The 20,720-nt window shown below is 48.7% G+C and overlaps 2 protein-coding genes across 8 annotated transcripts in view; one reads left to right on the top strand and one right to left on the bottom strand.

Annotated features, from left to right (window-relative positions):
- GABBR2 (gamma-aminobutyric acid type B receptor subunit 2) overlaps window positions 1-20,720 on the top strand; it is a 370,642-nt gene that overhangs the window by 306,511 nt on the left and 43,411 nt on the right. The window contains exons 12-13 of the mRNA XM_069576091.1: window positions 2,474-2,581; window positions 9,473-9,595. Of these exons, the coding sequence (XP_069432192.1) occupies window positions 2,474-2,581; window positions 9,473-9,595 (231 nt within the window). The remainder of the gene's footprint in view (window positions 1-2,473; window positions 2,582-9,472; window positions 9,596-20,720) is intronic.
- The window catches only part of LOC138433434 (uncharacterized), a 92,535-nt gene that overhangs the window by 7,338 nt on the left and 64,477 nt on the right, over window positions 1-20,720 (bottom strand). The window contains exon 6 of one of the 7 annotated variants that reach the window (XM_069576102.1): window positions 18,566-20,182. The exons of 5 other annotated variants lie outside the window; for them this stretch is intronic. In XM_069576102.1, the coding sequence (XP_069432203.1) occupies window positions 20,139-20,182 (44 nt within the window). In that variant the 3' untranslated portion in view covers window positions 18,566-20,138. Of the gene's footprint in view, window positions 1-18,565; window positions 20,186-20,720 lie in introns of those variants that run through there. One more of the 7 variants, XM_069576095.1, reaches the window with a different exon arrangement.

The raw sequence follows: 20,720 nt of genomic DNA on the forward strand, positions 1-20,720 counted from the left end.
CATATTGAAGTAATACTTTTACCCAGAGTATGAGGTCTTTGTCTGCGACATTATGAAGAAAAATATTCCATCTCTTACCGTCCTTTTTAAAATGTCCTTGTTCTGTATATATTCATATTTTAAATGGTTTTTGCTGATGGAGGAACATGGTCAAAAACACTTGGAGACCACTGGTCTTCACACAACCACTAGCTCTCAAAGTGTGCTGAAGTCAGCCAGGGAAGTGTTCTCAGGCTGGCCAGCTGCTTGCCCAGGTGTGCTGTACTGGCAGCTGCCTCCTGGGCAGGGGGACCCGGCTGGGGTCAGGAGGCTCTCTGCAGGACAGGCAGCAGGATGTGGAGGAGAAAGGGCTGGACTAGGTCAAGGTCTTGAGTTCCAGGCTTAGCTCTGGAGCCAGGTTGCAGGTTGAGAGAAATACCTCAATGCCCTGAATCTCAATTACTTCATCTACAAAGGGGTTTTCTCACTCAACTGATGACTCCAGAAAAAGTCACCCTGGTTTTGGTGGTGGTGGTTTTATTCATTTGTTTTTATCATTATATATTTAGCTTCTGACCTAGCAATCGTTATTGAATGAACAGATGAATGAAATGACCTGTAAGGTCCTATGTAACTCCAACAGGCTAGGGATGTGAAATCTTATCATTGAATAAGTTCAGGTCTAAGTTCCCAATAATTGACTCCTTCCCTATCTCTGTTCTGCTTACTTTTCTTGCATCCTTGTTTTATAATATGGCCATCCTACACCTTCTGTAGAGTACTGTGATTCATTCTTGCCTGTCTGAAATTTTCGAAATTTATTTAAAAAAAAAAAGATTGAGTCCTCACCCGTACCATTATCAGCGTTCACACCTCATGTGTCTGTGTTTCTGACCAGTCGCATAATGCTGTTGTCTTTCCTTAGGGGGTTGGTCTTTCCATCTCCCTAGCCAGTTCCTATTTTTGCAGATAAAATGGAAAGGGGAAATGTTCTGTCTCTAAGAAGCTGGGAAGACATGTTGCTAAAAGGCAGAGTGAAGGGACTGCATGAAGGGAGCATATCTGGGAACCTCCTACACAACTGCCCACAGCCCTCTGCTGGATGGGCCACTGAGGCCTAGCAAACCTGCTGGGCTCTGGACATGGAGAGCTGACCTGTCCACCCTAGCCGTTTCTCTCTTCCCTAATATATCCACCTTCTTTCTGAGTTTAGCTGAGGCAGGTGGGGGCCTTTCAGAGGTTAACTCAGCTCAGCAGAGCTGAGGAAGAGCAGAGGAAAGACCATAGCCTAGAACCAGGGCTCACAGAGCATACAGCCTTTTTGTCCCCGTGAGTGGGAGGCCCCAGAAAGTAGTGGCACACAGCCCAGGGCTGGCCGTGTTTGGGGGCCCAGGAGATGCGTCTCTTGGGTCTTAGAGGGTATCTAGGCCAACCAATGAGGGTGGACTCAGGAGATGCTGGGGCCTGGCCACGATGGCAGTGCAGGTGGAGAGTGGGCACCCAGGATGCCCCCACGACCTAACAGATGGTTACCGGCCACTCCCGTCTGCAGGAATCAGGCTCTCTGCTCTTATCAGGGCTGGTGGTTTCTGGCAGCCACCAGCCGGGGGCCAGGGATCAGGGCACACTTTAGTCCTGGGGATCAGGTGAGAGCCAGATAAAACCTTAGTCCTAAGCAAGGACCCCAGGTCCAAGTGTGGGCTCAGGGACCAAGGCTAGACCCAGGCAGCATCCCTCCTGTCTTTCTCTAAAGGCCTGAAGAGATAGGCCCAAGGTGGGAGTGGGAGGGTCACAGCCCCTCCCCTCTGGCCTTCCACCCCATCACTGAGCATCCCCTCATGACGGCCGGGAGCTGGGCTGGTGCAGCTGCCAGCCAGGTGTCCCTGGGGCCAGTTCTGGCTGAGTCCCGCCCTGCCTAGCAGAGTGGCCGGGTCACTAATACCAGAGAAGGGCCATGCAAGTTTGTTGTCCTGCCCCATCTCAGCCCCCATGGCTCAGCGCCCTCCCCTCCCCACTGTCTACACCCCAGGAGCAAGGAGAACTGTAGAAGAGCTTCCGGGGCAGCCTGGTCTCCTAGAGACTTGGGTGAGGAGGCAGGGAAATCAGCAATTACGGTCACCTCGCAGGCACGCAAAAGGCCGTCAAAGAAGGAAAGGAGGAAGGGAGGACCGGAAGGCTGGTCTGTGGCCCCTCAGTGATCCCGGGGACCCTCTGTGGCTCTCTCAGTGACTGGGCTGTGGGCCCATGGAAGGCAGAGTTTGAATCTCACATGCCTCTGCACCTAGGGCCCTGGGTCTGGTGAGTGGTCGATAGAACTAAAGGTCTATCAGATTGACATGTGATGGAAGGACTGCTGATGCTTGTGAAACTCCATCATATGTAAAGTAGAGCGTCTGCCCCTACCATCCAGAGTCCCACTGTTGGGACACTCTCATAAAAGACAAGGTCCGTCCACCTGGGAGATGTTGACCCTCTGTTTTCTCATGGCCTCTAGGTCAGGACCTGGATTCTCACCGTGGGCTACACCACCGCCTTCGGGGCAATGTTTGCAAAGACATGGAGAGTCCACGCCATCTTCAAAAATGTGAAAATGAAGAAGAAGGTAATGGCTCCTTCTGTCGCAGAGTATTTGCCGTGTTCACCCAGTATTTATTCTTAACAGACTTCTTAGGTGCCTGCTGTACAGCCAGGCACTGGGCTGCCTGCTGGGGATTCAAGCTAAACACAACCCTCCCCCACTTCCCAACCCAAACCCCCAACACCTTCAGCCTCCTGGGGAGATCAGACGCTTTACAAATTGTTTACAAGACGGGGTAATAAGGGCTGGTTGGGTGCATATGGGGATGCTGGGTATAGCACTCAGGGAGGGGTCAGTGTAGTAAGTGACACCTGGGCCAAGACCTGGAGGCTGAGGGAGGCAGAGGCTGAGGGGTTACCCATCTCCAAGAGGGAACAATGTACAGAGAGGTCTGGGCGAGGGAGGGGAGAGTTCAGCTGCTGAGGGGTCCATGGAGACAGGGTACAAGAGGAGGCTGCAGGGGAAGGCAGGAGCCACAGTTAGGAATTGGAACCTGTGGGCAGTGAGAAGCCCTTGAAAGAGGAAAGTGCACCCGTGTCGTTGACTGTAAACACCGTGTTGATCAAGCTCAACCCTTAGGATGCATTCAGAGAGCTTTCCCCACACTGGTCTTTTTTAACTACTCCGACAGCTGGCACTTATTTTCCCTTACTCCTAGAGAAAAATTCAGGCAAGTCTCCTGACTTAGAAGTTGTCTGGTCAACGACGAATACATGGGGTCCATCATCACATTCAAAACCCCAAACTGCATTCAGAGGCAGCTCCTCTCCCTCCCCTAGCTTGTTCTGAGCAGTCGGTCACCTGCCCTGGGAGAGGAGCGGCTGTGGATGAGCTAGCTGCCTTTCTGTCTTGCCAGGCTGAGTTTCTTCCCCACCATCCCATCTCCAAGGTTTCCGAACCCTCTAGAGTTGGGGCTTCAAGTGGTGGAAGGGGCAGGAAGACCTCACTTGCCAGGAGCAGCATTGACCTTGCTGCTCCTGAGAGGATAAGCGGGCCCTTTAGGCGCTCATGGGCTTCCCTCATGGCTCAGTTGGTAAAGAATCCGCCGGCAATGCAGGAGACCCTGGTTCAAGTCTTGGGTTGGGAAGATCCACTGGAGAAGGGATAGGCTACCCACTCCAGTATTCTTGGGCTTCCTTTGTGGCTCAGCTGGTAAAGAATCTGCCCGCAATGCGGGAGACCTGGGTTCGGTCCCTGGATTGGGAAGATCCCCTGGAGAAGGGAAAGGCTACTCACTCCAGTATTCTGGCCTAGAGAATTCTGTATAGTCCATGGGGTTGCAGAGTCGGACACGACTGAGCGACTTTCACTTTCACCTTAGGCTCTCATGGAGTCCTTCTGTGGGATTTTCAAAGCCCCCATTACTGGGACTTACTCTCCTGCAGCGCCCCCAACATGGGAAAATACTCCCCTGCTTGGTCACTTGTAGCTCCTTCCCCAGGCACGTGGCAGTGCCCCACTCCTGGGCTGGCCTCTCCAGCTTGCCTTGGGCACAGCCCTCCCTCACCTGGAGCCCACACTGCTGCTCAGGAGGCACTTATACATCCTTCACTCCTACACACTTAGGGGTGGAGACTGATCCGGCTGTAGCCACTTGCCCTCTTCTGCTCCACGCTGGAGCAGCTGACCCGTCATCCTCCCTGGGGTTTCTCAGGCAGGAGTCAGACATAGGCTTACCAGGTCCCCAGGCTGCAGAGAGCCTAGCATTCAAGCCATCTGAGTGTTCTCCTTAAGCCTCCTCCCTCTTGACCTGAGGTCATAGAGGAAGCATATCCCCCATCCTCTCACCTGGAGATGAGGTGAGATAACATCATGACACCACTTTCCAAAAGTCCTCTTCTAGATTCATCTCCTCCTCTATCCCCCATGTCCCCCCTCACATACTTTTTAAACCCCTGATATGTGTAAAACCCACTCACAGACATGTCCTTCGAAGATCCTGCACTGTGACCTCACCCTACTCTGGATCATGGTGCCTCTTTTCCAGTTCTTCATCCCAAACTTGCATTTGCCATCCTGTTACCTGGGTCATGAGCCCTTGTGCCCGTGCAGACAGCAGCGAGCCCAAGGTGGCGGGGCCAGCAGGCACAGCAGGAGAGCAAGTTTCTACTCCCTGCTTCACTGCTGACCTGCTGTGGGTCCTTTTGGCAAACCTCTTCATCTCTTCCCTGCTGGGATGAAGGGCTTCCCTGGTGGCTGAGATGGTAGAGAGGCTGCCTGCAATACCGGAGACCCGGGTTTGATCCCTGGGTCAGGAGGATCCCCAGAGAAGGAAGTGGCAACCCACTCCAGTATTCTTGCCTGGAGAATCCCATGGACAGAGGAGCCTGGTGGACTGCACCCCATGGGGTTGCAAAGAGTCAGACATGATGGAGCGACTAACACACATGCACTTCATCTCTCAGGGCCTCTGCTTCCTGTCTGTGGAATGGGGGTGTGCTGAAATGGTATTGTCTCCTGAGCTGTGATTCTGTCTCTGCCCAGTGGTACCTCTCAGGTGTCAGCCCCACCACCTGCCTCCTTACCACCAGGGCTATTCTAGGAACTGCTCTCCAGATGGGGGAGGGGAGCTGTAGCCTCATTCTCTGTTCCTAGCACCCCCTTACCGGACCATCTTGGGAAAACTACAGGCTGCGTTTGGAGGGAGAAAAGAGCTCAGCTTTGCCACCCACTGCCTGTGCTCACCTGGAAGGCCTTGCTCTCACTGGGCCTCAGGAGCATTTGTGACACACCCTTCTGTCTGTAAAATGAGGAGCCTAGCCACCTGGTCCTCCTCAGAGCTGACAATCAGAGCCCATTAGAATCAAATGGGAGCTTTTGAAAACTACAAGAAGTAACCCAGCCCACACCTCCTGGGCTGGAGCTGGCCAGTAGGAGTTACTAGACTTCCCCAAGTTGTACCAATATACAGCCTGGGTTTCTGTCTAGACCAAGGTTACCCAGAGTATAAGTTGTAAAGCAGCATCATTGGCATCACCTGGGAGCTTGTTAGAAATGCAGTTTCTTGGGCCCCACCCCAGCCCTAAGAGCCAGGTTCCTGCAGCCCGGGGATATGTGTTTCCACCTACCCTCTCAGGGAAGCTGATGCCAGCCAAAGTTTGACAGGCACAGGTGACTTCTGGGGGCCCTCCCGCTCTGTGGGTCTGTCATTTATGAAAAGCCCATCGAGGTTTTGAAGAATCAGTACTGGTTCCTTTCTGTCAATATGTGATTCATGCATATCATTATTGGTAATAAAGAACTAGCCTTTGTTTTCCAATACTCATGTGATCACTAAGCAAGAGCACTCAGATTGTCTGGCAACAATTGACAGAACATGCCAGGGAAGACTTCAGGAGTTGAGTTGTCTGAAAACTCCACGGAAGCCGGAGTTGTGATGTGGCCACAGCCTGCTATGCTGCCTGGGACAAGGGGACTTGCTGCACCCCCCAGGGGTTGGGCAAAGTGAGAGGCAGGCAGGTGTCCAGGGAGGGGGTCTGTCTGAGACACTGTCGAAGGCTTTGAGTACAAGATTCAGTCACCAGTTGAGTCTGTTGAGAAAATTATTTAAGCCAGATGAACACACCTTTCCAATGTGAGACCTTTTTTGCTCTAGGCTTTCTAGTTATTCCAGTAACAGCCTTGTGGCACTAAAGCTGAGTATCATTTGTCAGCCAAATTAGAGGAGGTTAAGAGTATAGAAAAGAAATATTTACCTTTCACAGATGAAAATCTCAAGTCAGGAACCAGATCGCTTTGAAAGGGTTGTGGCAGTCACAGGGCAAAACTAGGATTGAATTCTCCATGATTCCAACCTTTTATGGAGCCATAAGGTCAGTTTTTATTGTCATTGTTTGTATTTTCTTGGGTTTTTTTTTTAAGTTCAAACTTTAAAAAAGTGAGCCCCTTAATTTTTTTTACTAACACATATACAAGATTTAATTTGTAAATGCAGTCTAACACTTTTTTTCAGTCTTTTTATCCTTTTCTTCCTTCCCTGGCTCCCACTTCATCTGTCCTCCCTCTACCCACCGTGTCATGCCTTCCCCAAACACACCCAAATACAAACTTTACCCCATATGGCTACATTTTTAAAGACATTAAGTGAAACAAAGCCTGCTATAGGAAGTATTGACATGTGGTGACTTAATGCTTCTAAATTCAGTGTTTTTATAGTATGTAACCTTTTTTTTCCCTAAAGATCAATCATAAAATCTTGAATTGAGAAGCCTCACTACCACCATCTTTATTCTGCCTCTTATTCTTACTAGGACCAAGTTGAAACATTGAGACTAAAGCAGTAACTCAGAGATGAGATCTTCTGTTTTGTAGCCAGATGTTTTTTGGAAGACAAAGAATGTTTACTACATATATAACTTGATACTGTTGTAAATGATACCATCAGGCTCAGAATTTCATCCAGGTTCAGCTTCAAGAAAATGCCAGGATGAGTATCTGTCATCTGAGTGATGGCAGGAAGGCAGGGCCACTGGTTGTACAACCTAGGGGCACCATCCACACTCTATTCCTTCTGGAATGGCATCCCTGGAAGTAGGCAATGAGCTGAGCCTAGTGGAAGACCAGTCTGAATCAAGTCAAAATATCTGAAGTCTTTTGAAGAAATAAAGAAATGCCATTTTTTCAAAAGAATGTGTCAGCCAACTTTTCCTGTAAAAAGTCAGATAGTAAATATGTTCGGTTTTGCAGGCCATACAGTCTCTGTCACAGCCACTTAACTCTGCTGTTGTAGAACGAAAGCAGCCAGAGACAAACACATAAATGCGTGGATGTGACTATGTTCCAATAAAACTATTTACAAACAGTGGGCCAAATTCATATTCTGCTGATCTGTGCCCTTAAAAACCATGGGGAGTAACATTTAATAATAATAGCTGACATCTACTGATCAGGAACTGTAAACCAGACTATGCGCTGCTGCTGCTAAGTCGCTTCAGTCGTGTCCGACTCTCTGCGACCACATAGACGGCAGCCTGCCAGGCTCCCCCGTCCCTGGGATTCTCCAGGCAAGAACACTGGAGTGGGTTGCCATTTCCTTCTCCAGTGCATGAAAGTGAAAAGTGAAAGTGAAGTCAACTAGACTATGGTAATCTATCAATTTGTGTGGTCATCATCCCCTATTGTGTAGATGAGGAAACTGGCTCAGACGGATTAGGAAATTTACCAAGGACACACAGCAAGTTAGTAAGACTTAAACTCAGATCTGATTCCAGAACTTGATATTTAATTGTTCCCGGGTGCCTTCACTCCCAATCTCTCATTCAGTGAGCATGGAGCACTAGTAACCTCCTAGCCTCCGAGAGAGAACTGAGTTTCATGGCATCAATGTGCACAGACATAACGGGGGAGAGTTTGTGCAGCTTTTGAAGAGAAAGCTGAACAAAAAGGAAGTGAGGGAAGCTGGGTGAGCAAGTAGGGAGCCCCCTTTCAGCCTGCCCTAAGTTCCTCAGGCATTTCTTCCTTTTGCCCCGATTTCTCAAGGCTAACAGGGTGTGACCTGGTTCCCCTGAGGGCAAGGGTCAAGCCAGGTTTCTAAAGCTATCAGGGGTTCCCTGAATGTTTCTATAAAATCTCAGATGATGGGACCTGGTCAGCGCCCCGCCCCCAGGTCAAGTGATTTTGGTGGATTTGATCCCTCTGGCCTTAACTCAGCAATACTCTCTTGTTCTTTTCACAGTTTAGCAACAGAGGCCTCTTGAGTTTTTATTTCTCCTTTAAGGACGGCTTTAATCATTAAAAGCCAGACCTGGTGATATTTCTTAAGCTTCTACTTCAGTTTTGTTGTCTATTTTTCTGTAGTCTTCTCCAGAACTACTTCATCACATTAGCTTTTATTTGGCATTGGGGCAGGGGTAGGGGAGGAGGGCGAGGATACGTAAACACCCACTGAGTGAAATACAGGTTCGCTTTGCCCCTGACAGCATTTGTCCCCAGGCCAGTCCCCATCAAATGGACATAAAGTGGGGTGGGAATTTCACAGTGTAATAAAGATATCCCCAGCTGCAAAGTGGGACAGGAGTTATATTTCTTCTTTACATATTCCTTCATCTCAATTCAATCCATCAAACTTTTAAAGTACCAACTGCATGCCAGGCCCTGTTAGGTGCTGAAGGTAAACAAATAAATAAAACAGGCTTCCCTTCTGTCTGGAGTTCCCCAGTTTACTGAGGAGGGTAGACTGTATACAACTTAATACAGCACTTGGTCACTGTAGCATCTGGTAGGTGCTATAAATGTTTGAGGGTGTGCTCTCTGGAGAGAGGAGGAGCTTGCAGGCTTTAACTCTTAGTAGCTCTATTCCACTGAGCAAGTTACTTAGCCCCCAGTGTTAGCCTCAGTTTCTTCAGCTGAATTATGGGAATAATAACAGTTATCTGCCTTCATATAAGGCGATATATATAAAACAATCAACCTCGAGGCAGGCACAGTGTTCACTAAATGGTAGCATTTGTATTTATTCTCCTTCTTGTAGTTACTACTATTACTAGTCATAATAATACGTATTGAACTTAATGCTGTAGGAGTAATTAGTTCTGCTGTGGGAGTTAGGGAGGCTTCATGGAGGAGGTGACAGGGCATCTGAGTCTCTAAGGATTTTAGCACTCTGTCACATAGACAGAGTGTTTTAGACAAAAGAACCAGCACCCATGAAGGCCTGGGGTGAAAAATGACAGCAGACCCAGAGCCTGGGAGTCATCAAACTTAACTCAGTGTATGTGTGTATCTGGGGTGTAGATAAGCCAAGCTCACGGAAGGCCTTGAATGCCAAGCAAGGGAGCGTGTCTGGATTTACCCCGTGGGTGATGGGGAGCCCGGGGGAATTTTCAGGTGGAGCCATTCACTCACCACCTGACCCAGCCCCTTGGCTGCTGTTTGCCAGGCCCTCTTACGTCCCTTCTGCCCCTGCCCTCTCTGCAGATCATCAAGGACCAGAAACTGCTTGTGATCGTCGGGGGCATGCTGCTGATTGACCTCTGCATCCTGATCTGCTGGCAGGCTGTAGACCCCCTGAGAAGGACGGTGGAGAGGTACAGCATGGAGGTAAGCGCCCGGCACCAGCCAGGGGGAGGCCGTATGTCTCCCCGGCTGCCTGAGGTGTGCCTCTTGAGAAGAAATCAAGGTGATTACGAGGAACTCATCATAGCTCTGTGTGGACCCACGATCCCTGTCAGGAGCATCTCCTTATTTCTGTTCCTTTCCCTTGAGATCTGTGTTACTCAGGAAGGCCAAATATAAGGTCATCACTCCTGGGAAAAGATGGTGAGTTTGCCTAGATGTATTACTATATGTGGAATTAAGGAGAAAGTTTGGTTTGTTTAAACCAGTGTATTCTTTACACATTGTAGAAGCCCCCATTTATATGATGCTTCAGTCAAGAAATTACATTGCTTTTTTCATCTCTCCTTTAAAGTGAGTTCCCTCAGGACTGCTGTTAGGGAATAAACACTCTGATAGCTCCTTCTAGTTACTAGAGAATCTTCAAAGTGATGTCTTGTCAAAAAGGAGAACCTTACATAAAAGTACCGTTAAATATATATTTTAGTAGTCTTACATTTGGCCTTGCTCTTAACTCACACTGGCCTTCCTAGGATGCTCCAGTTAGGGAAGTTCACAATTAAGGAAGTTGTGGTGATGACTTTCTCTTAGAAGGGTTAAAGATGCCTTTGTTGGAAAGAGCCAGCTTGAAGGCAGTGCCTTTACTATCTGATTTCTCTATAGGTTAGCAGATTCTATTGAGAAAACTGGAGTTTTCTCTAGTGCTCTCACTGCATTATTAGGGAAATCTTTTTGTGGGATTTAGTGTGAATTTTAAAACTAAACTGGAAACAGTCATTTTTATGCATTGAGGACATAGGTGTTTATCCTTCTGGACAAGGTTTTCTAGCAAGTAAGTTGCCCAGCCTCATTTGTCTGGAGACAGGCAGAGGGTTCGCTGAGCCTAGTTAAGAAGTTATACAGTCGGAGCAGTGGCAGAGAATGCCGTTTTCTGACAACATGGATTTAGGGGAAGGATTTAGGGCTGTGTGCCTTCATCTCACTGCCTTGAGTGTCCATCCTGGGAGGAAGCAGGACTCCAGACAGGCAGAGCCACACTCTACAGAGGACAGACCTGTGCTGGCTGTGCTCGTGGGCCCAGGGGGCAGGAACTCAGCTGAGGTCCCTCAGGCAGATAGGCTGTGGCTGGAGGGGAGGTGATGTCTGGTCATCACTTGTCTGCACAATTGACAAAGGGGTGGCCCTGCCCCCAACTCCATCCCAGGGGAATTCACCACCCACCACCAGGATTTGGAAATCCAGACAGGTTGTGAACAGGAGGAAGAGCTGTTATTGGCTAACTGGGCCCCCTGGCTAGGGAGATGATAATCATAAGCAATCATGCCAATAAGAGTAATGATAATGATGATGCTAGTAGCTAGAGGTGTGCGTTAATTTCACTGAATTGTCACAGTAACTCTGTGGAATAGGTGCTATCCTGAATTCCCATTTTAATGATGAGGAAACAGAAACCCAGAGAGATTATATAAGGCACCTAAGAACCTGCCTGCAATGCGGGAGACCCGGTTTCTATCCCTGGGTTGGGAAGATCCCCTAGAAAAGAAAATGGCAACCCACTCCAGTATTATTGCCTGGAGAAGTCCACGGACAGAGGAGCCTGGCAGGCTACAGTTCACGGGGTTGCAAAGAGTCGGACAGGACTGAGCAACTAACACACGAAGGTCACCTTGCAGTTTGGTGGCAACACCACCAACTATTGCCTTACCCACTTCCCCATCCTGTCTTTCAATGTACAACAGTGCTTTGTAGTTTTCAGGTGTTGTCATAGACTGTTGACTGGTCTGTGAAGTGGGTTGGGCAAAGAAGTGTTTTCACATTCTGCAGATAAAGCCTAAAATTAGGTAACAGAAATAGCAAGGCAGAGCCCGTGCGAAGACCTGGAGCTGGGGCAGGTGAGCAGAGAACAGACCTCGATGGCTTGGTGTTGAGCCCAGCGGCAGCCAGCAAGGCAGGGTGCTGCCTCCTTCACCCAGGGTTAAGGTGGGGGCTGAGATGCAACAGGGTCCCCAGGATCTGGCTGTGGCGGGAGAGGCTGCAGGGTTAGAGTCAGCCTGAATAAGCTGACTCCAGAAATAAATCCAGGAAACCTGTCCCCTTGGACCATTTACAGGAGATGGATCTTGCGCAGGCCATTAGTGTAAGTGACAGCTTACCATCACTCACACCACCTTCCTTCCTTGTTTTCTGTGGCAAGCACTGCTTCTCTCCATGGCTCTGTGCCTAGAGGCTGAGCCCATTCCAGACCTTCCAGGGAATGGCTCTCAAACGGAGGAGCTGCCGGGTGCCACGGAAGTGCTTCTCTGTGTGGAAGAGCCTGGGAAGGAAGGGTCCTGCCGGTGGCCTCTAGCCTTCTGAAGGGGGTCTGGCCACATCCCCAGATCAAGGCCCCGGTGCCCTGTCTCTGTGTTTCTCTTTAAGTATCTGCTGAGATTTCTCTCCAAAGCTTTCCTGGCTTGATCCTCTTTGCTCCTCTAATTTTAGGGTTGCCCTGTCATTCTGTTGCCATGGCAGCAGAACCTTTGATTTGTCGACCCGCAGTCCTGTCGGTTTATTGTCATTTTCCCACCAAACATCACCAAGCTGTCAGTTGATTTCCCTCGGACCCTCCTCTGACAGACTCAGCCGGATGACTGAGCAGTGTGCCCAGGGACTGAGGGTCCTAAATTCTCCTCGAGGGGCTGTTTTCCCCAGAACCCCCAGGGAGAGAGAAAGTTTATGCTTGGGGGTGAGGTGATGAAAGACCTCTGTGGTCTGTTCTCTCCTGTCCTCAGACCACACCAGCCCTGGATGCCTTTGGTCTCCCTGGATGCTCTGAACACCTCAGGAGTCCAACTGCAGGCTTGCTCTGTGTTGCACTTTCAAGCCTTTGTCTGTGCTGTCCCCTTCTTCCAGAACCTTTTCTGACAAGTAAATGAACTTCAGTTTCAGGCCCCTGTATTAGCTGATGTGTTCCTGAGCTCTACCAGATTTAAGCCCCTGCTCCTCCCCACTCCTGTCCCCAGCATCTAGGTGTTCCTCTTGGGACACTCAGCATGTCTGGTTCATCGCTGCTGTGTGCAGCTCTGCCTTGCCCACCCCTGCAGGGCTGCCCACATCTGCAGGACAGGGCTTTGTAGATCACCCTCCTGAACCGAGACCTCACCTCCCTGGGAGACAGGGGTGAACACCGTAGTGTGACCTTGAGCTCGTGGGGCCATGGCTAGTGAGGGCAGACAGTACACGTGCAGATAAGCACAGTCACTTCAGACTGCAGAGATTCTGGTAGCAGCTGGAAGCAAATAAGCAGGGTGACAGGCTCGAGAATAACGAAGAGTTCTGGAATGACTTGTGGAAGAGCTTCTCTCAGTGCAAGTGTCTGGGACATGAAACTGATTCTGGAATCCTACTGGGGGCTTCCCAGCTCCACCTTTATTCATTTGTATGTAACAAATATTTGTACAATACTTGTCATGTGCTAGATATTATTCTAAATACATGATTTTTAACAGTTTTTAAACGTTTTTATACTTATTCGGTTTATAGAAAAATTTAATGGGAAGTATAGAGAGTTCCACGTATGTCCTCCCCCAAACATCATAGTTTCCCCCACTATTAACATCTTGCCTTATGTGGTGTATTTGTTACAATTGATGAACCAATACTGATACATTATTATTCGCTAGAGTCCATAGTTAACATAGAATTCACTCTTCATGTTGTACATTCTATGTCCTGTGCTTAGTCGCTCAGTCATGTCTGACTCTTTGAGACCCCATGGACTGAGCCCGCCAGGCTCCTCTGTCCATAGAATTCTCCAGGCAAGAATACTGGAGTGGGTTGCCATGCCCACCTCCAGGGGATCGTCCCAACCCAGGGATGGAGCCCAGGTCTCCCACATTGCAGGTGGATTCTTTACCAGCTGGGCCACCAGGGAAGCCCAAGAATGCTGGAGTGGGTAGCCTATCCCTTCTCCAGGGGAACTTCCTGACCCAGGAATCAAACCAGGGGTTCCTGCAATTGCAGGTGGATTTTTTACCAGCTGAGCTACCAGGGAAGCCCCGTACATTCTGTAGGCTTTGCCAAATGCGCAAAGTTGTGTATCTACCATTACAGTGTTGTACAGAACAGTATCGCTGTCTGAAATACCCTCTATGCTTTACCAACCCCTGGCAACCACTGACCTTTCACTGTCTGCATGACTTTGCCTTCTCCAGAATGTCATATAGTTGAAATCACACATGATGTAACATTTTTAAACTGGCTTCTTTCACTTAACAACATGCATTTAAGATTCCTCCGTGTCTTTTCATGATTTGATAGCTCATTTCTTCTTATCACTGAGTAGTATTCTGTTGTATGGATATACCAGTTTATTTGCCCACTGAAGGACATCTTGGTTGCGTCCGAGTTTGGAATAAAGCTGCTATAAGTATTTTTGTGTACAGTTTTATATGGACGTAAGTTTTCAACTAGTTTGGGTAAACACCTGAAACCAAGATTGCTAGATCATACTCTAAGATCATGTGTAGTTTTGCCAAACAATCAGTGACTTTTGCATTCACATCAACAATGAGTGGGAGTGTCTGTCGCTCCATCCTGGCCAGCATTTGGCGTTGCCAGTATTTTGGGTTTTAGCCATTGTAATACGTGTAGTGGTACCACATTGTTGCTTTAATGTACAATTCCCTAATGACACATGGTGTGGAACATCTTTTTGTATGCTTATTTGCCACTTATATTTTTTCTTTGGTGAGGTATATGTTTAGATCTCTTGTGCACTTTTTAATTAGAGTTTTAAGAATTCTTTGTATATTTTAGTTTTTGTTTGTTGTTATTGTGTTTTGGCCATGTCTCACAGCTTGCAGGATCTTAGTTCCCCAACCAGGGATTGAACCCTAGGTTGTAGCAGTGAAACTACCAAGTCCTAATAAGTCGAATAAGTTGAATAAGTATCAGTTCTCTGACTTTTACTCTTCAGTATATTGTTGGCTATTCTGGGTCTTTGTGTTTCTGTATAAATTTTAGAATTAGTTTGTTTACATCCACAAAGTAACTTGCTAGGATTTTGTTTGGGATTGTGTTGACTTTATTGATCAAGTTGGATAAAAACTGATATCTTGACAATATTGTGTCTCTGTTCATGAACATGGAATAGCTTTTATTTTGATCTACGTTGATTTCTTTTGTCAGAATTTTATAGATTTCCTTATAAATTTATACATATTCTGTTAGATTTATACCTATGTATTTTACTTTGTTTTCAGTGCTAATATAAATGGTGTATTTTTAAATTTCAAATCAATTGCTCATTGTATAGGAAAGCAACTGACTTTCGCATCTTACCAAGTCTTTTGAGTCATACACCCTTGCTATAATTGCTTGTTAGTCCCTGGAGTGTTTTCGTTAATTCTTTAGGAATTTCTACATAATCATGTCATCAACAAAAGGGACAATTTTTCCTTCCCAATCCATATACTTTCTGTTTCCTTTCTTGTCTTATTTCTCTGTCAGCTAGCATTCCCAGTACAGTGTTGAACAGGAATGTGAAAAAGGACAGCCTTGCCTGCTTTCTGATCTTAGAGGGAAAGCACCTAGCTTCTCAACATTAAACTTGATGTTAGTTTATCATTTTCTCTAAATGGTTTAAAGATATATACAGTATGCTTCTGCTGTCCAAAGTTGAGGGTGCCTGGGGAGCTGACAGGAAGGACAAATGATGGCACAGGTGGGGCCTGGGCCATTAGGGACCTTGTTTGCTAAGCAGAGGAGTTTAAAATCCAAAATTAAAGACATTTAGTTAGGGAGTGACATGATCAGATTTCCTGGCTGCAGGATGAGAACAGATGAAGGGGTGAGGCCAAAGGGCCAAAATGGCTCAGAGACAGTTTTTGTAGCGGTCCAGGCAGGAGCTGGTGGAGATCTAAAGCGGGGCGGTTGCAGTGGGAACAGAGAGAAGTGGGTAGATTTGAGGGACATTACAGAAGCAGATGTGACAGGGTTTGGTGATTGACCAGCTCTAAGGGGGAAGGACAGGGAGGCAGCAAGGGCAGTGCCCGGACTTCTGACTGGGTGATGGACACTGGACCTCATCACGGAGGTCAGGTGCAGAATGAGGAGCAGTTTCTGGAGGGAACGTGAGGGGTTTCTTTCTGGGCAGAGGCCCTCAGAAGACGATGCAGGGTCCTAGAGCACAGGGGGCAGTTCTTCCAGTAGGCAGGGATTTGGGAGAGGGGTGGCCAACACACTGAGCGTGGGAGATGTGGGGCTGAGTGAGTGTGGCCACTCAGGGAACGGGTCCAGTCAGAGTAAAGACGCCCTGACTGGGGCCCAAGGAGCCACTAAGCAATGATGGAAACAGGAGGAGGTCAGGCAAGGGGACTCTGACCCGGTGATCAGTAAGGAAGGGGGTGGCTAGGAGAGAGAGCTCCCCAGAGATGGGGGCAAGGGGGAGAAAGCTGTCCCTGCATGGGAGGTGTTTGAAGAAGGAAGGAGAGGTCTCCAGAGAGAAAGGCTTCCAACCAAGACAAGGACTAACATGCTCCCTCCACCTTGATGACGTGTCCCCGTCATCTGTGTTCCTGCATGGCACCTCACCCCTTGCATCCTCTGCTTTATGGAGTCTGATGGGAAGATTGGCTGTTTCTGTATTTCAGATGTAGCAGGTGTGGACAAATCTGCCAAATATGTCTTAAAAGATTTTTAAAATATAATTTGTTTTCTTGGAAAAAAGGGGGAAACTCTCCTTTTTTGTCTACCTACTCTACTAGTGGTGATGGTGAGTAGGTGTTGGACATATGCGTGTGGTGTTCAGGGAGAATGTGAACTAGAGAGGGGAACTTGGATGCAGTCAACCTATAGATGACACAAAGCCTTAGGTGAGAGCACTGGGGCCGGGGCGGGGGGCACATGGATGGGGACAAGAAGGGGACCAAGGACAGACCCTCAGTTACCCCAGTGCTGGGAGATCTGGGAAGTAGGAGGTAAACAGCGAAGGAGACCTAGAAGGAGAAACCATAGAGACAGGAAGAAAATCAGATGAGTCTGGTGTCTAGGAAACCAAATGAAGACAATGTTTCAAGAAGGAAGTTTTGATGAAGCGTGTCAAATGCTGCTTTTAGATCAAGTAAGATGAAAACCAAGAACTGACACTGTGTATGTGTGTGCATACACACACACCCATGTGGAATTTTTCTTTTAAGGAAAATAATTTGAGATCATTTCCCCCATAGTGAAAGCAGTGTGTAAGGATGGTGTGAAGACAGCCTGTGAATCTAGATGGAAGGGTTGTCTGCTTTCTTTCAAGCCTTCCTTTTCTACTGGGCCACCACCTATGCCTCCACCCGGCTGTTCTGAGGGGGTTCTGAAAGGGAGAGGAGATGACCTCTAAAGGCTGACAGCACTAAAGACCACCAGCGTTGAAGCCCCAGCAGCCCTGCAGGCAGCGTCCCCAGGCTGCCTTGTGTTCCCTGAGCTCCTCTCATCTGCTTCCCAGACAGGTGGCAGCAGAGATGGAATCACGTGCAGGTGGTCACCCACAGGAGCCACGTGTGTGAGTTCACTCATAGAAATGGCAGCAGGCTGGCAGCACGGGCTTCCAGGCAGTCTACCCCAGGAACCACCTAGGCTCTGGGCTCTGTGGCTTTCTGGCCATCCAGACAGTAACTGAGTAAAGGGCACTCTGGGCCAGAGGAGTGCTTCAAACTTCCCTCCAAATTCTGTGCTTTGGCCGTGCTTTCTGGTAGAAGCAGATGGGGGCTTTGGAAGTCATGGGCTGCACTTGGCGCTGAAACTGGTGTCTTATTCCAGTTACGTTTCTATGGAAACAGATATTGGAAGAGGCAAATACATAAGAGTTTTAAATAATTTTAACTCTTATCTTCTGCCTCCCTCTATAGTTGCGCTAAAAAAAAAAAAAAAAAAAAAAAAAATCCAATCCTAAAGCAGACACTTTCAGAAACATCTGGTATCTTCATAATGCTTGTCCAAGCTCCATCTCACACTGTTCATTTTCAAATAAGAAATATGAGATGGCCAGGGTGAGGGGTGCGCAGGGCGCACCCTGCTCTGTGGGCTGCCCCTGGGCATCCTGGTGGCCCAAGACTTCAATGCCAAGGTCACATTCTAGCCAGTGGGTCATCGCTGCCAGCCCTGAACAGCAGGACAGGTCTCTCATCGCAACCATCCGTGGTTTCTGGATGGCCCTGCTCAGGCCCCACCCGAGGCAAACCTCATCCCAGCCAGGGTCCTGGGACTCAGCTGGACCTTGGGTGGGTCCACTTGCTGAGAGCACCCCAGCACCCTAACCCCTTCCAGGAGAGGGGCTACACCATCTGACGTCCTGACGCTGTCATTCTGCTGTTTAAATCCTGCCCCCACCATCGACTGGAGGGTGAGCTCACTCCTTAGCAGCTCAGGAGGCCTTCAATGATCTGGCCTCATTTCTGCCCCCTGCCCCACCTCATCTCTCAGCTCCCTCCCTCAGCCCCTGTGCTCAGCTCCCCTTAATAGTGGCACTTCCCCAAAATGTCCTACTCTCTCCTCCATGCCCATGTACCTGCTGTCCTCTGCCCAGGACACCCTCCTTCCCACCCCAATATGCCATCTCCGTGCTAAAAATTCCTACTTGACCTTCAAGAGGCGGTCAGAAGCATCTTCTCCAGGAGCCTTTGGAACAGCAGGCTGCCCTGGATGCACTGTCTGGGCCCCTGCCTCACCCTGCTGGCCCCTCATCTGGTCACAACACTGGTAATTATCTGTCTGTGCACCTGGCCCCTCCTAGTCTGTGACCTCCTCAGAGGCCAAGGCCATCTGCGTGTCCCCAGCACCCACTGGCAGGGCCTAGCTCACAGTAAGTACTCGGTAAATATTTACTGAATAAATTGTTCCCTCCACCTGGAACTCTCTCCCTGTGCCTCCATATGTCCGAATTCACCCCATCTGTCTGGGCCCATTAAGCCGACTTCTCCAAGAAATGTCTTTGCCGAGTTGCAATTTAATTTAATATTACACTCTCACCTTTTATCAAGGGCCCATTTATGAAGCTAAAGCTGCCAATTGAAGAATGATTCAGCATTTTCTATAAGACTGTTGTTCACTGTGTGACTTAATGCCCCAGAGATAAGGATCCACAGGATAGATCCTCACGAAAGTGCCAGGAAATGGGCTGTGCACCCCCGACCCCACCCCCAACCCCACCCCCACCCTGCCCGGGCATGAACTTGCAACTGCCTTCCTTTGATCAAGCAATCCCTACTGAATAAGCCACTCTGTCTTCTGTTTAACCTTGACTGCCAGAAAGTTGGAGCCAAATTCCACACTCAGCCGTCATAACCATCGTTTCTCGAGTTCCTGAAGGATTATCTCGCCTTCTGAGCGTTTGTCTTTATTTTTAACTGTCCTGTTGTGTTTGGGCTTTTATTGTGTGCTACCTCAGGTCCTTTGGGAGAGGAGACAAGGTGTAAGTTCCAGATTAAGTTATTAACTGAGAACACTAGGCGAGATTTAACTGGAATGATAGCAGACAGACTTCGTAAGGATGCCTACAGACATTCTGGCAGGAATCCCGGCTCAGCTCCAGCTGCCGTTGGCACCATGGGCCCCGGCTATGGACAGGCCACTCTGCCTGAAACCCACAGCTGGGTTTCTGGAACATCTCTCCTCAGAAGGTGTCTTGGGTCCGTGGGAGACTGCAGTTTGTTGCAGCTTCCTTACTGGCTTCTCTAGTGTCTTCAGGAGGTACCTGGGCTGCTGAGGCCCCTCAGGACACCAAGCTAAAGATGCAGAACCCACTGCACCAGGGGAAGGCCCTGTGGTGCAGATCCTCTGGTCTCTACCTGTCCAGGTGCTCTGCAGGCGGTGGGCTGTGTACTATGAATTCCCAAGTGCCATGGGGGCAAAACAGCTGGAAAATTATCTGCCATACTGGCATCTTCTGACCACTTAGTAAAGACGTTCCAGTTCTTGAGCAAAGAGAGCCTTTAAATACCACCATGTCCATATTGGCAGAAACATGGGCTGTGGCAACACGGAGACACTACCTCTGTTTTGTGGGGGAATTCCAACCAGTCCACCTCTTTGTAAATGGTGTGTCACCCGGTCGCTCCCTCATCACTGATGGGCGTCCTGTTGTGTGCCACGCTCAGGCTCCCGGGTGGTCTGCACAGTCTGATGGGCAAGACGAGATGCACACAGGATGGGCTGTCATCTTCTCCGTGACACATGTCTCCAGATTCCTGGTTTTGTGTTTGCCTTATGTGCTGAGATACTGGGCTTGCTTTTCTAAAATATGAGCCAGGATTGGGTTTAGATGGAATGTCCCTCAGAGTGTGAAGAGTGAAAGAGAACTGGGTATGCTAGGTTTTGCCCATCACAGCACTTGTTCATAGAGAATCAACCGTAGCCTCCACTTGCAGCATCCTCACCCCAGGACACAGCTGGTGGGGCACCTTCTAGGATGGTTATTGTGGCAAAGAGAAAGAACGCATGGCTAGAGTTTCCATTGCAGGCTGTCACATGTCACTTCCACTCATATTTCATTCACCCGAACATGTTAATCCTCCATGCCTGGGTTCAGCAGGGCAAGAAAGAGCAGACCTACTATGCACCCAGGAGAGAAAGAAATAGGTATTAATGTTCAGCCTTAATGACTACTGTAGTGCCTCCCATCCACTTCCCATCACTGTCACAGCTGCCCACCCTCCACTAGAATGTGAACTCCATGAGAATAGGGAGGAGGCAAAATTGTGTATTCACTGCTGCATCCCCAGTACCTGCAAATACGCCTGGCACATAGAACGCACTCAATAAACACTAGCTGAACAATTGAATGAAGCCAGTCTTGGGGCAATCTTATTATCAGATCAGTGGGATATTCTCTGAGAAGTTCTGTGCTAGTCCTGCATACTCTACTACCAAATCCTGTCCCAATCCACCACTTCTCCTTCCACTGAGGTCCAAAGTACCATCATCTCTCATCCCAGAGGGGACGCTAAGAGGCAGAGCTACTTTGACACACACTGCACAACAGGGACAATGAGTCAAGAACCGTCATTGTGTAGGTCACTAAGTTGTTTATGGTTGTTACCACAACTTTCTAAGCAGGCCCGCTCCCACTTGTAGCCCTTTCCAAGCC

This window comes from Ovis canadensis, chromosome 2 (assembly GCF_042477335.2).
Source record: "Ovis canadensis isolate MfBH-ARS-UI-01 breed Bighorn chromosome 2, ARS-UI_OviCan_v2, whole genome shotgun sequence".
NCBI classification, from domain to species: Eukaryota; Metazoa; Chordata; class Mammalia; order Artiodactyla; family Bovidae; genus Ovis; species Ovis canadensis.